This window comes from Oncorhynchus mykiss, chromosome 20, assembly GCF_013265735.2.
Source record: "Oncorhynchus mykiss isolate Arlee chromosome 20, USDA_OmykA_1.1, whole genome shotgun sequence".
In the NCBI taxonomy this organism is placed as follows: Eukaryota; Metazoa; Chordata; class Actinopteri; order Salmoniformes; family Salmonidae; genus Oncorhynchus; species Oncorhynchus mykiss.
The window spans coordinates 21,923,202-21,936,498 of record NC_048584.1 but is presented as its reverse complement, the minus strand read 5'-3'; the positions used below and the strand labels follow the sequence as shown (position 1 = coordinate 21,936,498).

The following is a 13,297-nucleotide window of genomic DNA, read 5'->3' as shown; positions in this document are numbered from 1 at the left end:
ACATTGTAAGAAATTGAGAATAAACAGAGCTTTTACTTTTATTCCTCAGTTTGATACTTTATTTTCATTGTTGTTGGTAACGTGACAACACATGATCACAACAGGAACCATGTTTGTTTGATTGTGTGTGTGAACATACCAGATAGGATTTGGTATGGGGATGTCTACAACCAAAATATTAACATTTTGGTATAATATTTTGGATTTGAATGGGTATAACTAGCTAACTCTGGTCCAAAGTGATGCAACCGGATGCAACGCCAGTCCCTTCCTTTCCAAACAAAGTAACACTGCATACATTCCCATTTCCAAAACAAAAGGTGGACCAGCGCAGAGTGAGGTTGGCTTAGGAAAGGGTAGCGGCTACATTAGTGGCATAGCTGAGCTCTCAATATGAGAAAGCTGACACACTGGACTTGTCTTTCTTTAATATTGTTCATCATAAAAACTGATTCAGTCACTTTTTACAGTTTCTTCTTTATTTTCAAACTTGATTTGTTCTCCTCCTCCTTCTCTTCCTCATACTCTTCAGGAGAGAGTGGTATGTAAGAGGGGGTGGCTGGCTAAGTCGGCGTCAGCAGCTTCCTCTGTCATGACAACTGTCCCAGGATTCCATGCTGGTTCACATTAGTCCTTCTCTGGTACCAGCTTCAGCACTTTGCCAATAGCAATGGTTTTGCCTGAAAAGGGAGGCAATTACATAGTTATAAAAATGAGTTAGTATTCCATTTGGCAATAGTTTTCTAATATATCAAGTAGAAGCTTCTTCATATTCATCAATAGAAACAATAAATGGGGAAAAACAATATCACAGGAACAGACACACAGGCACACTACCTTCATCTCGTAGGGTGAACCTCCCCATCTGTGGGAAGTCTTTGAAGGTCTCCAGGCAGATGGTTCCGGCACACCGAAGCCGGGCGATGCACACCTGGTCCTGTTTGACAAAGCGAGGTCGTGTCTTGCTCTTCTCACCTGTCTTCTTGTCCACTAGACAAATTAAGGCCTGATGAGAGAATTTAATTAAAAACAGTTTATTTACTAATGAGCATTATTCACTGACAGAGAAGATACCTGTGGTTGGCAAACTATAATTGGATAGAGACCCGGTCAGGTTAGGAGATGTAAACAAGCTAATGTAATTTAGTAACTCACTGTGATTTGTACTTCTTCAATACAGGTGTGGATGTGTAGGACTGCGTTGTAACCTGGGCAGATTATGGATTTATGCTCAATGATGACGATCTAAAAACAAAGTAAAAAAACGGTAGAGAAATTAGCAGAGGTGTAAGTACTGGAGTTTACATATTTAGTCAGCTCAATCTAGCATTAAGGTTGGATAGGTTACTTTGTAACTGTAAACCATTAGGGTTACCTGTCCAAAATTGTAATCAGTAATGTAACTTTTGGATTACCCAAGCTATAGACCATAGTCTTATTACTTTCAGTTACTTTTTGGATTACATCTCCCTTAAGAGACATTAGAAGACAAAAATAATCCATCAAACACATTTGGTGTGTCATCAGTAGGTTAACATTTTACGTCATTAATCTTCTTCTGGAGGCAGCTCTGCAGAGCGGTCACTAGCTGGCACAGCCAAAAAGTCATAAAATATGTTTTTAAACCAGTGGCGGTTGGTGCCATTTAAGATTAGGGAGGAAACTTTTTTTAATGAGCATGGCCTTATTTCTATTAAAGCATATTGATGACTGTCATTCATTTTCCATTCACCCAGCTCAATGTAACATCGATAGGTTAAGGTTACTACATGATAGTCAAATTTTCCCTATACCCATTATGAGGATGCTACAACAGCCTACAAATTAAAGTATATATATATATATATATATATAAAACGTAGGTGCACATGAGAGACAAATTGGAGTAATCAAGGTGACAGACAGTGACACTGTCAATACCGCCTTGCACACTCTTGCCTGCATCTAGCTGATCTAGGGTATAATCATTAGTCCAAACTGTTGCCAAAACAAGAGTTACTATTGGACAAATTCAGGTAAGTCTATCCCCATTTCGTTTAGTTTGCTTCCATTTACTAAATATTTTTCCAACAGAATCGGCAGCATGAATACACCCCTGATCATCCGCACACAAAGTTCACTTTCATTGCAGCCACATACAAACAGCATCATCACGTTGCTTGTGGTATAATTCCTTCTCGCATCTACTCACTCTCCTACTTTCACATTTTCCCTTCGCTTGTTTACTTCAGTGCACAACACAACATCTGTCTGTGATCAGGCAACAACAACTCTCCAAGCCAAACCTTCATACCATAACCGTTAAACAATGCGCACAGCACACAGTTGAAGTCGGAATTTTACATACACCTTAGACAAATACATTTAAACTCAGTTTTTCACAATTCCTGACATTTAATCCTAGTAACAATTCCCTGTCTTAGGTCAGTTAGGATCACCACTTTATTTTAAGAATGTTAAATGTCAGAATATGAGTAGAGAGAATGATTTATTTCAGCTTTTATTTATTTATTCACATTCCCAGTGGGTCAGAAGTATACACTCAATTAGTATTTGGTAGCATTGCCTTTCAATTGTTTAACCTGGGTCAAACGTTTCAGGTGGCCTTCCACAAGCTTCCCACAATAAGTTGGATGAATTTTGGCCCATTCCTCCTGACGGAGCTGCTGTAACTGAGTCAGGTTTGTAGGCCTCCTGGCTCGCACACGCTTTTTCAGTTCTGCCACAAATTTTCTATAGAATTGAGGTCAGGGATTTGTGATGGCCACTCCAATACCTTGACTTTGTTGTCCTTAAGCCATTTTACCACAACTTTGGAAGTATGCTTGGGGTCATTGTCCATTTGGAAGACCCACTTGCAACCAAGCTTTAACTTCCTGACTGATGTCTTGCGATGTTGCTTCAATATATCCACATCATTTTCTTTCCTCATGATGCCATCTATTTTGTGAAGTGCACCAGTGCCTCCTGCAGCAAAGCACCCCAACAACATGATGCTGCCACCTCCATGCTTTACGGTTGGGATGGTGTTCTTCGGCTTGCAAGCATCCCCCTTTTTCCTCCAAACACAACAATGGTCATTATGGCCAAACAGTTCTATTTTTGTTTCATCAGACCAGAGGACATTTCTCCACAAAGTACGATCTTTGTCCCCATGTGCAGTTGCAAACCGTAGTCTGGCTTTTATATGGCGGTTTTGGAGCAGTGGCATCTTCCTTGCTGAGCGGCCTTTCAGGTTATGTCGATATAGGACTTGTTTTACTGTGGATATAGATACTTTTGTACCTGTTTCCTCCAGCATCTTCACAAGGTCCTTTGCTATTGTTCGGGAATTGATTTGCACTTTTCGCACCAAAATACATTAATCTCTAGGAGACAGAACTTGTCTCATTCCTGAGCAGTATGGTGTTTATACTTGCATTCTATTGTTTGTGCAGATGAACAAGGTACCTTCAGGCGTTTCAAAATTGCTCCCACGGATAAACCAGACTTGTGGAGGTCTACAATTTGTGTCTGAGGTCTTGGCTGATTTCTTTTGATTTTCAAGCAAAGAGATGTCAAGCAAAGAGGCACTGAGTTTGAGGTAGGCCTTGAAATACATCCACAGGTACACCTCCAATTGACTCAAATTATTTTCAATTAGCCTATCAGAAGCTTCTAAAGTCATGACATCATTTTCTGGAATTTTCCAAGCTGTTTAAAGGCGCAGTCAACTTAAGGTATGTAAACTTCTGACCCACTGGAATTGTGATACAGTGAATTATAAATGAAATAATCTGTCTGTAAACAATTGTTGGAAAAATGACTTGTGTCATGCACATAGATGTCCTAACCGACATGCCAAAACTATAGTTTGTTAACAAGAAATTTGTGGAGTGGTTGAAAAACGAGTTTTAATGACTCCAACCTAAGTTGTAAACTAACGTAAACTAACTAATGTAAACTAAGACTTTAACTGTGTGTGTATATATATATATATATATATATATATATATATGTTTGTTTTTTTAACAATTAAATATAAATAAGAAAGACCCAAGCAACTAATAATAACAACGCAAGCCTATACATACACTTTCCAGCTCATTCATTACTGCTGCAGTGCTTGTTGTTGCGCTGAGTGGAAATAAGAAGAACGCACATTTTATTGCTTATAAAAGTGGTGTGCTGCTATACAAAGTTGACAGTTCTGCGTAAGAACTTAAACATGAAGTCATAAAAACAGCAGTTCTTTGCTGTATTCATTGACAGTCTCTCTCTAGTCATGGTTTTAAACATTTTGAAATCTCACAGTATTAACTTTGCTGTAGCTTTCTTTTATGTGTGCTACGTTCCAGCAGACACGGTCATCTGAGCCATCCGATTGGCCAGCGGTACAGCTATTGTGCACTTGATTTGCTCTCTGGGCCTGCCGGAAAGGCAGAGTTTGTACCTTCAGACAAAGGAAATTGTTCAAAATCGCAACAGTTCGCCTACCTGGAGCGCAGGGCAGCTGAATCGGGTGCACCTACAGCCAACAGCCCGAGACCATTTTTTTTATAAGAACACAAGGCTTTATCTTTGGGTTTTTGGAAATCGACCAGTCGGTGACCACTGCTCTAAAAAGTTGTGAAGTTCAATCTCATGCTTCTCTCTGTGGGCACACCCGCAGTTTAGAGGGAACTTTGGTCATAACGTATTTTTCCGCAAACATTCTTTCTGAATTCAAAAGTAGTCCAATAAGTAATTAACTAGTTTTTCAAAAGTATCTGTAATCTGACAATATTTTTGCCGGTAACGTAACTGATTAGTTTGGGGGGTTTTGTAATCAGATTACATGTAATCAGTTACTCCCCAACCCTGCCTAGTATCACTATCATTTAGCATTTCTATAATGCAGCGTATCTTCTTAAGATGATCCTAGACAATAATAATATATGCCATTTATATAGCAAACTCTTATCCAAAGCGACTTACAGTCATGCGTGCATACACTGTACATTGTACGTACGGGTGGTCCCGGGGATGGAACCCACTATAACAAATCAAATTCTATACTGGCATTGCAAGCGCCATGCTCTACCGACCAAGCTACAGAGGACCTTAGACCTGTCCTAAGGAGCGTAGGCTACCTGGGCATCAAAGGTGCGTCCGGAGTGGCAGAGGTTCTCAGCATTACAGAGGATGAAGCCAGGCAGAATCTCCTCTTCCTCGATGCCCTTCAGCCTTAGCTTCAGGTTCTCCCCAGGAACAGCTTCATCTGTCTCCACCTCATCAGACAGCAGGCTCAGCACCTCCACTGTGTGCTGGGGGTAGGGATAACACATCACATGTATCATAGTGCTATATATACAGTATATGTTATACATCAAGTATTATATTAGTATCCTTAAATGGCAAGATAAACTGGGTCTGGGAAGGGAAATATAATCATTAGAACCTGAAGTAACGCCTTTAACACAGGTGCGTACATGTTGGAGAATCATAAACAGATGTGCATTTTAATGTCGGAAGTCTGGAGTCCCTTTCACAATTTACATTTTAATTATTTAGCAGAGGTTCTTCTGCGCAGCATCTGCCAAATTAGTAAAAAGTAGATGTAAATTGTGAAAGGGGCTGCTGTACACTTGTGTAATGTATACTCTCCAGGAGCAGGACAGATTAATGACCTATGGAGAGCCTTACCCTGTTAGGCATCATGACCAGCTGCTGGGCTTTGGCAATGGAACCAGACTCCAGCTTCCCCAGGATCACCGTGCCCATATCCTGAGCAAAGAGCACAACCAAGACCAGGTTAAAGGTTAAGCTATCAGTTCAAGTCAGTGGCCTTGTGGTTATAGTGTCCTCCCTGAGATTGGAAGGTTGTGAGTTCTATCCCTGGCCGAGTCATACAAAAGACTGTAAAAATGGGACCCGATCCGTCTCTGCTTTGCACTCAGCGAGATAGTTTAGGGAGAAGAACCTGCAATAGACCCGCGTCCTCTCCAGGGGGTGTTGTACATCAAGCTGCCTCATGCTACAGAAACAGGAGGCTCCTGTTCCTACGAGCCATTCCGGCTACCACAAGGGTACTTACTATCAGTTAAAGAAAATGGTATTATTACATTACATCCTTTTTTCCCTGTTCTCATCCTCTGCTCCCATCTAAGAGGTGTTAATAATTTGGTGGGTGCTTATACTTGTCCTATTTCAAAATTAGATTTTTGTATACCCCAACTCCCCCTGAGACACCCTCAGAGAGTGGGGTCACGGCCAGGGTCTGCCATTAACAACAGTGACCCTGGAGCAATTAGGGTTAAGTGCCTTGCTCTAAGGCACATCAACAGATTGGTCCTAAGGGTTAGGAAGGACACTGGAGTTTGCAAGATCACCTTGATATTGAATGAATGAATGAATGAATGAATGAATTAATGAAATTAAAACTAAAATGGATTCCAGCTGGGAGATTAAAATGGTTGTTAAAAAGCCAGAAAGTTTTTGGTTCCTTTCCTTTTTATGCTACCACCTAAGATGCCATATCTTCAGTGTCCTAGCACTAAGCTGTTGACCCCCTGTTCTACTGTACTGTAGTGAAGTTAGAACAGGCCCACTGCCAGCTAGTCTAACAATCTAACCATCCCCCAATTAACTGGACCATAATTCCATTATATCAACTGAATAGAAGACCTAGTTAGAGCTCCTGGGTTTCATAACACCCTGCAGTGTGTATGTGTGTAGAAAACCTGCTGAGACAGCTATACAATATCTTAATTCCATCACGTTCCCTGCCTTCTAACATGTTCCAAAACACACCCACGCACTGATGACACCGGTGCCAGAAAGCTAAATTGTCTTGTGGAGAAAATGGCTGTGCTCTGCAGTCCTTGGCTACAGTAGGGAGGACTTGGAAGGACACGCTGATGTTGGAAGGCCAGAGTGTGTGTGTGTGTGTGTGTGTGTGTGTGTGTGTGTGGTGTAGCAGCTGCATAGTCCTGCGTTATCGTTATCTTTTGGAAGTAATTTCATAAAACGTTGGCAAACTCTGAGATAATAATGGATTATTAATTACTACAGAATAAAATGGCCTGACTTGATTCAAATGTATGCTAGCTATGCTGTTAAGTGCAATACAGAGCTAGAGATATGTAACTGGGATAACTCATGACAGCCGTTGCACTCACCTTGTATTTGTCTACGATGGGTAATCTGACGGGGCCGTCTGTGATTCTGTTGAAGCTTGGCAGGCTGTCTAGGTGTGGGATGAATGGCAACCCCCTTGTAACATAGAATAATTAGGACAATAAATTATTATATTTTCTAATACTACATATTATGGATTTTAAATTATTGTGGGAATAGAGAACTTTTATAGCTTCAGAAAAGTTAGCAGAGCTACATTGATTTGATGGACTGATATGAAAATGAAGACTTGACAAGCAACCGTCACTCAGCACCCACAAAGCGATTGACTTTCATGTACTTTTGGCAGAGAACAGAATGGGGGTTGACTTACGTGTACCACGTGCACTCCTCTATGGGGTCCTTCAAGTTGGCTCCCGTTAGCCCAGAGCAAGGCATGAAGTAGATGTCCTTCTTTGGGTTGAAGCCCACCTTCTTCAGAAATGGCACTAATTTCTCTTTACATTCCTCATACCTGTAGTGGAGAGGGAGGAGGATGGGTTATTTTACTGAGATAAATATCAATGTTACAATGTTGACTAATTGAGGAACACAATCTCTTTCCTATTCTATGACTGTCTGTCATAACCAGCCATGCAGCATGAGGGTCAATGAACACATTGGATGGGATACTGTAGATTCTGCATTTGGCTTTAAATATAAATTATATATAAGATGCATGTCGGTACATTGTACTGAGTCACCTTTCCAAGCTCCAGTTGACGGTGGGGTCATCCATCTTGTTGACGAGGATGATGAGGTGCTTGACTCCAGCCGTCTTGGCTAGCATGGCGTGCTCCCGCGTCTGGCCTCCCTTCTCAAAGCCTGTCTCAAACTCTCCTTTTCTGGCCGAGATCACCTGACCACAACATAGGGTTACGTTAGACTAGCATAGGGTGCAGAAGATACTGATAAACAACTAGGGTACACCATAATGTACTGTACATACTGTCTGTCATTATCTAGTGTCGTTTTCAAAACTAAAATGCATGTTAGAATCTACCCTCTCATTATAAAGTAAGTCAGTCCTCTTCTTCTCATAAAAAAAATATATTTATAAAAATAATGCAGGCCCAGTCAACTTGTACGCGACCAATAAACTATGATTTGATAATGGCAACTTTCCAACTACCTAACTAACAGGGACACATGGGTCTGTTTTGCCTTGACCCAGCAGATATGAAAAGTGAACAATACAATGCCTTCTGCTAAGCATTGTTTGGGAAAACTCACCAGCACTGCCAAGTCAGCCTGTGATGCACCACCAATCATGTTGGGGACAAAGCTTTTGTGGCCGGGGGCATCCAGGATAGTAAAGTGCTTTTTCTCTGTCTCAAAGTAGGCTCTCCCCACCTCCACCGTCTTCCCCTTGTCTCTCTCCTCCTGGTTAGTGTCCAGTGCCCAGGACAGGTACCTGGGGAGCAGAAAAACTAATCTGAGTGCCTAAAATGTATGATTAAAAACAGGCTACCATATTTTCTCATGTCGTACCAAGATGAAAAAGTAATATGCAAACTTTTTCAGAATTATTTTGTATTATTTTCAATCATACACATAACTGAATCTAGTCACAACAGAAGGTAAGCTCACCATGTTTCTCTGTTTTTTTCTTTTGCTTCTCTTTCATATTTCTCCAGGGTTCTTTTCTCCACCATACCTGTCAAATACCTATGATAAGAAAGAAAAACAGACATTGTCTGATCTGATAAATATAGGAAAACATTTTATTTTTTAGGTAGCCATGGCATTAATAGCAATGGTTATCATACTGTAGAAGAAAATGATAAGCCATCTTCAGTAACCTGAATGTAGGCATAGTTATTGATAACCATGTTATTACTCACATGATCTGTCCCCCAATAGTTGATTTACCAGCATCTGAAAAAAATAAAAAATAATCCTCAATCCAAATGAACACACAGGCAATTTCTAAGAGCCATTTCCCTGTGCCCAGGGAGAACAAACAATGTACGAAAGAAAACCATGAGGTAATAGTATACAATAGGGACGGACCCACATGACCGATGAACACCACATTGACATGCTCCTTCTTCGGGGCATTTGGTGGGAGCGGGATTACTTTTAGCACGGGCAACTCCTCCTCTTCTTCCTCCTCCATCATCTCTACTTCCTCCCTTCCCTGTGCCTCTTCACTGGAACCTCCCTCTCCTCCCAAGGCTCCTCCTCCTCCTGGTTCTCCTTCCCCGGGCTCCTCTTTCTGCTCCCACGTCTCCACCTCCACCGCCATGTCTGCTTCTGTCCCTCCTCCGTTCTCCACCGGAGCTAAACGACACAAACGGCACTCGGTTACCACTGATGTAAACCATGAAACAATTCTCTTTTGTTTAAGGTAGTCCGCACAGCCAGCAGATTTCACAGGTGCATTATGGGTATATGAGATCGCTTGTGAACAGAAAGGAGAGTACCGGCACACTGTTCAGATGAGGTTTTTTTTCCTCAGGGTTTTGATGGAGAATCTGGGAGCATCTAAACTGTGTGCTGGAGAGTACAGTGATTGGCTGTTCTCTTCAAACAATGCTCTTTGGCCTCACACAATATAACAATGAAATTGGCTTATTACACATTTATTGCATAGTTGTCACCTATGCCATGGATGTTCAATATAATTATTTAATAGTGATATAGCGTTGCAGTGATAGTAGTGATAGCTAGCTAACCTTATATTGAACAAATTAAATTCATTCTTTAAAGAAATTAAAGTGCATCTAGCACTGATGCAAATGTAGAAACCTGCTAATCAAATCAGTAGATTAGCGTGTACAAAAACTCTTCCCATAGCAGCATAAAAACGAGGCCTGCACCTCCTTATCCATGAAATTAAACATCTGACCGATCATGTACAATGCCTGTTCTCTTATCAACGCTTGTCATTCACAATCAGCATTGGAGAATAGTCATGATGATGACAACTGCTCGGAGAAGCATGCATGCAATACCACAGAAAACGTTGGCATCTTTGTTCTGAAATATAAACCCACAAGGTAACTTCACCAATCACTCAGAACTCCCTTCCCATCATGTCTTCTCTCTCTCTTGCAGGCTGCAGTTGCAGCCAGGTGTCACACTAACAGATAAATCAGGCCAATGTAACCTGAGTAGATGTGCACAGTGGCAGTGCTCTCTTGCCAAATTTAAACACCTGACCTCAGCACATATACGGCTGGTCAACATAGTACATTTCTACAGAAACGTTCCCTGAAAAATCAAGAACTGGACTGTGCCCCATTTGGTTATACCAGTCTAACAACATATTTTCTATCTGTTTCCACATGATCCAGTGTACTAGTCTATTTTAAGCATAGGCCTGTGATGTTGCATCATGCTATAGATGTGCATGTAGGGAGTAGCTCCCACTCCCTACATGCACAACCTTCCCAGTTGGACCTTGTCATGTCTCCCAGAGCTGGCCTTCAGGCATAGGCTACCTCCTAGTGAACAGTAGGCCTGAAGAGACGTTTCAATTTCTGAATGAATGCAAGGTAAACAATACTGACTGAAGGACATTTGTAATTGCTTCTGGTATTAGTTGGGTGGGAGTTGGCAAGGCAACCTTCTACAGGTAAAAATACCTAAGGCCTTTAAAAAAAAACACCTGTGATACACACCTTCAACAAACAAATCTGATACTGTCTGTGATTGTCCAAACAATAACATTGTGTGAAGTACAAGGCAGAGTGTGAAAAAATGTTAATTACATAATAATATAGTAATAGACACAAAACATACCAACTGTTTCTAAAACCTCCATGCTGGCAACTGGCTCAGCACCTGTGAAGAGACAAGTTGTTGCATTCATCATTGGCATTATATGGACATTGGAGCTTTTAGGAATCACCATATCAGATTAAGTACGGGTGATGGCTTAACAATAATTATAGCATTATGAGCAGTAGGCCAAGTTGTAAAATTTGCACCATCATGTCAAAGCTGTCACATTAGTGTTGAGCAATATCATAGCTACAACACTAGCCCAGTGAGCTTGCTAGCTACAAACTCAAGCTAGCTATCTGTTTGGCTAACTTGGTTAACCCCTGGCAATAACAGCAGCTGTCAACATCTCGTTAATCCAACACTCCACCACAAGCACGCACTGACCTACCGTGACCATCGGAATTGGAGATTTCCGTAGGGCTACTTTGAAGGAAAGTCGGCACAAACACCGCCGCGTCGACATTCGGGATAAATGGCTTGGCATTGACGCTGAGAGCGGCGAGAGCGGACTGGAGCCCCGCGGTAGCTCGGGCCTTAACATCCTCCTCCTGCTCCCACGAATCTGGTGCTGTGTCTCGCGGGTCCATGGCACAGTTAGCTAAGATAGCTAGCTAGCTTGACTGTGAATAATGCAGCTGGTTTGATGTCCGTTAGCTATGTTATCTTGCTACTTATTCACTGTGTCTTGTTTTGGGAGGCATATGGTGCGCCGGTGTCACGCACGGAGGCAAGACCGACGAGAGAGGGAGAGGCGTGAAACTACAGTTCCAGAATTAACCGCTAGGAGGACCACTCGAGGGGGCGACCCCTGCAACTACAGAACAATGCATTCTGGAAGGTGGGGTTGAATATAAAGCTTTTCGTCGTTTTCTCTTTAGACTCAGTATACCAGTAAATATGAAAATTAATAACAGTATAATAATCAGAGCATGTGTAGACATCCTTTACTTTATTAAACAAATAATTTAAACAAGTTATATACAGTGCCTTCAGAAAGTATTCACACCCCTTGAAGTTTCTCACATTTTGTTGTGTTCCAGCCTGTATTTAAAATGGATCAAATTGAGATTTTTTTTTCTCCGCTGGCCTACACACAATAGCCCATAATGTCAAAGGTGATTTATGTTTTTCGATTTTTTTTCAAATAAATGAATAAAAGTTTAAATGTATTGAGTCAATAATTATTCAACAGAAGAGACAGTGTCATTATATCATTTATTTTGGTACTGTCCATATGTAGCTTGTTTTTGGTCAAAGGTCCAGGAATGGCTGAAGAATTGCAACATTTACCTGGCGCTAACTCTGCAGATAGCAATACTGGGTGATTTCAAAAGTCATAGTCATCGATCAAAAATATAATAATTTTAGCAAACATTTACATTTTTAATTTTACAATCTGTAGAAACTATGAGAATACAAAGCTTCAGAACTTTTGTGAAGCATCACAGCACAGTTGAAAAAAATATGGCAAATGGAAATCCAAAATGGATGGTGTTAAGAAATAGATGGGAGGGGTTGAATGGACCGAATGGTGGGACTAAAAACAACAAGATTACTAATGTAAAATATACTGTGTCTGTAATATGTGTATAGGTTCAGAACTTTTGTGAAACAGCCCAGTTAAAAAATATATGGCAAATAGAAATCAAACTGGATGGACATCAGAAATAGAGGTTGAGGGTAGAGAAATATTATTGTAAAATAGATTGTACGTAAAATGTATATAGTATGTATAATCGGAAAGCAGAAGACTATGTTTTGATGTTCATTAGTTTACTCCAATTCTGGGAAGGGTGGTAGGGTAAATGGAAAATAATAAAGGAAAATACACTTTAAAAAGATATGTATACCATACCAGTCAAAAGTTTGGACACACCTACAGTACTCATTCAAGGATTTTTCTTTACATTGTAGAATAATAGTGAAGACATCAAAACTATGAAATAATACATATGGAATCATGTAGTAACCAAAAAAGTGTTAAACAAATCAAAATATATTTGCGATTTGAGATCCTTCAAAGTAGCCACCCTTTGCCTTGATGACAGTTTTGCACTCGCTTGGCATTCTCTCAACCAGCTTCATAAGGTAGTCATCTAGAATGCATTTCGATTAACAGGTGTGCCTTGTTAAAAGTTCAATTACAGTATTTCTTTCCATCTTAATGCGTTTGAGCCAATTAGTTGTGTTGTGACAAGGTAGAGGTGGTATACAGAAGATAGCCCTATTTGAAGATGGTCTCTTAGCAAATAGGGCTAAGTCCATTATGGCAAGAAAAGCTCAAATAAGCAAAGAGTAATAACAGTCAATCATTACTTTAAGACATGAAAGTCAGTCAATTCAGAAAACTTCAAGAACTTTGACCATTTTGTTGGGGTATGTTCCTTGTTCCTTGTCAGTCATTTGCTTATTGGTGAAATCAGCAATC

At 40.6% G+C, this 13,297-nt stretch overlaps 1 protein-coding gene across 1 annotated transcript; it reads right to left on the bottom strand.

Annotated features, from left to right (window-relative positions):
- Positions 1-33: 33 nt before the first annotated feature.
- On the bottom strand, positions 34-11,674 carry gspt1 (G1 to S phase transition 1). Its single transcript, XM_021575976.2, has 14 exons — positions 11,258-11,674; positions 10,885-10,926; positions 9,151-9,420; positions 8,982-9,015; positions 8,728-8,805; positions 8,371-8,551; positions 7,842-7,996; positions 7,472-7,612; positions 7,140-7,233; positions 5,665-5,745; positions 5,112-5,285; positions 1,156-1,245; positions 838-1,006; positions 34-680 (listed from the first exon to the last, which is right to left on the bottom strand). The coding sequence occupies exons 1-14, from the start codon at positions 11,454-11,456 to the stop codon at positions 628-630; spliced, it is 1,761 nt and encodes a 586-aa protein (XP_021431651.1). The 5' UTR covers positions 11,457-11,674; the 3' UTR covers positions 34-627.
- Positions 11,675-13,297: the final 1,623 nt, after the last annotated feature.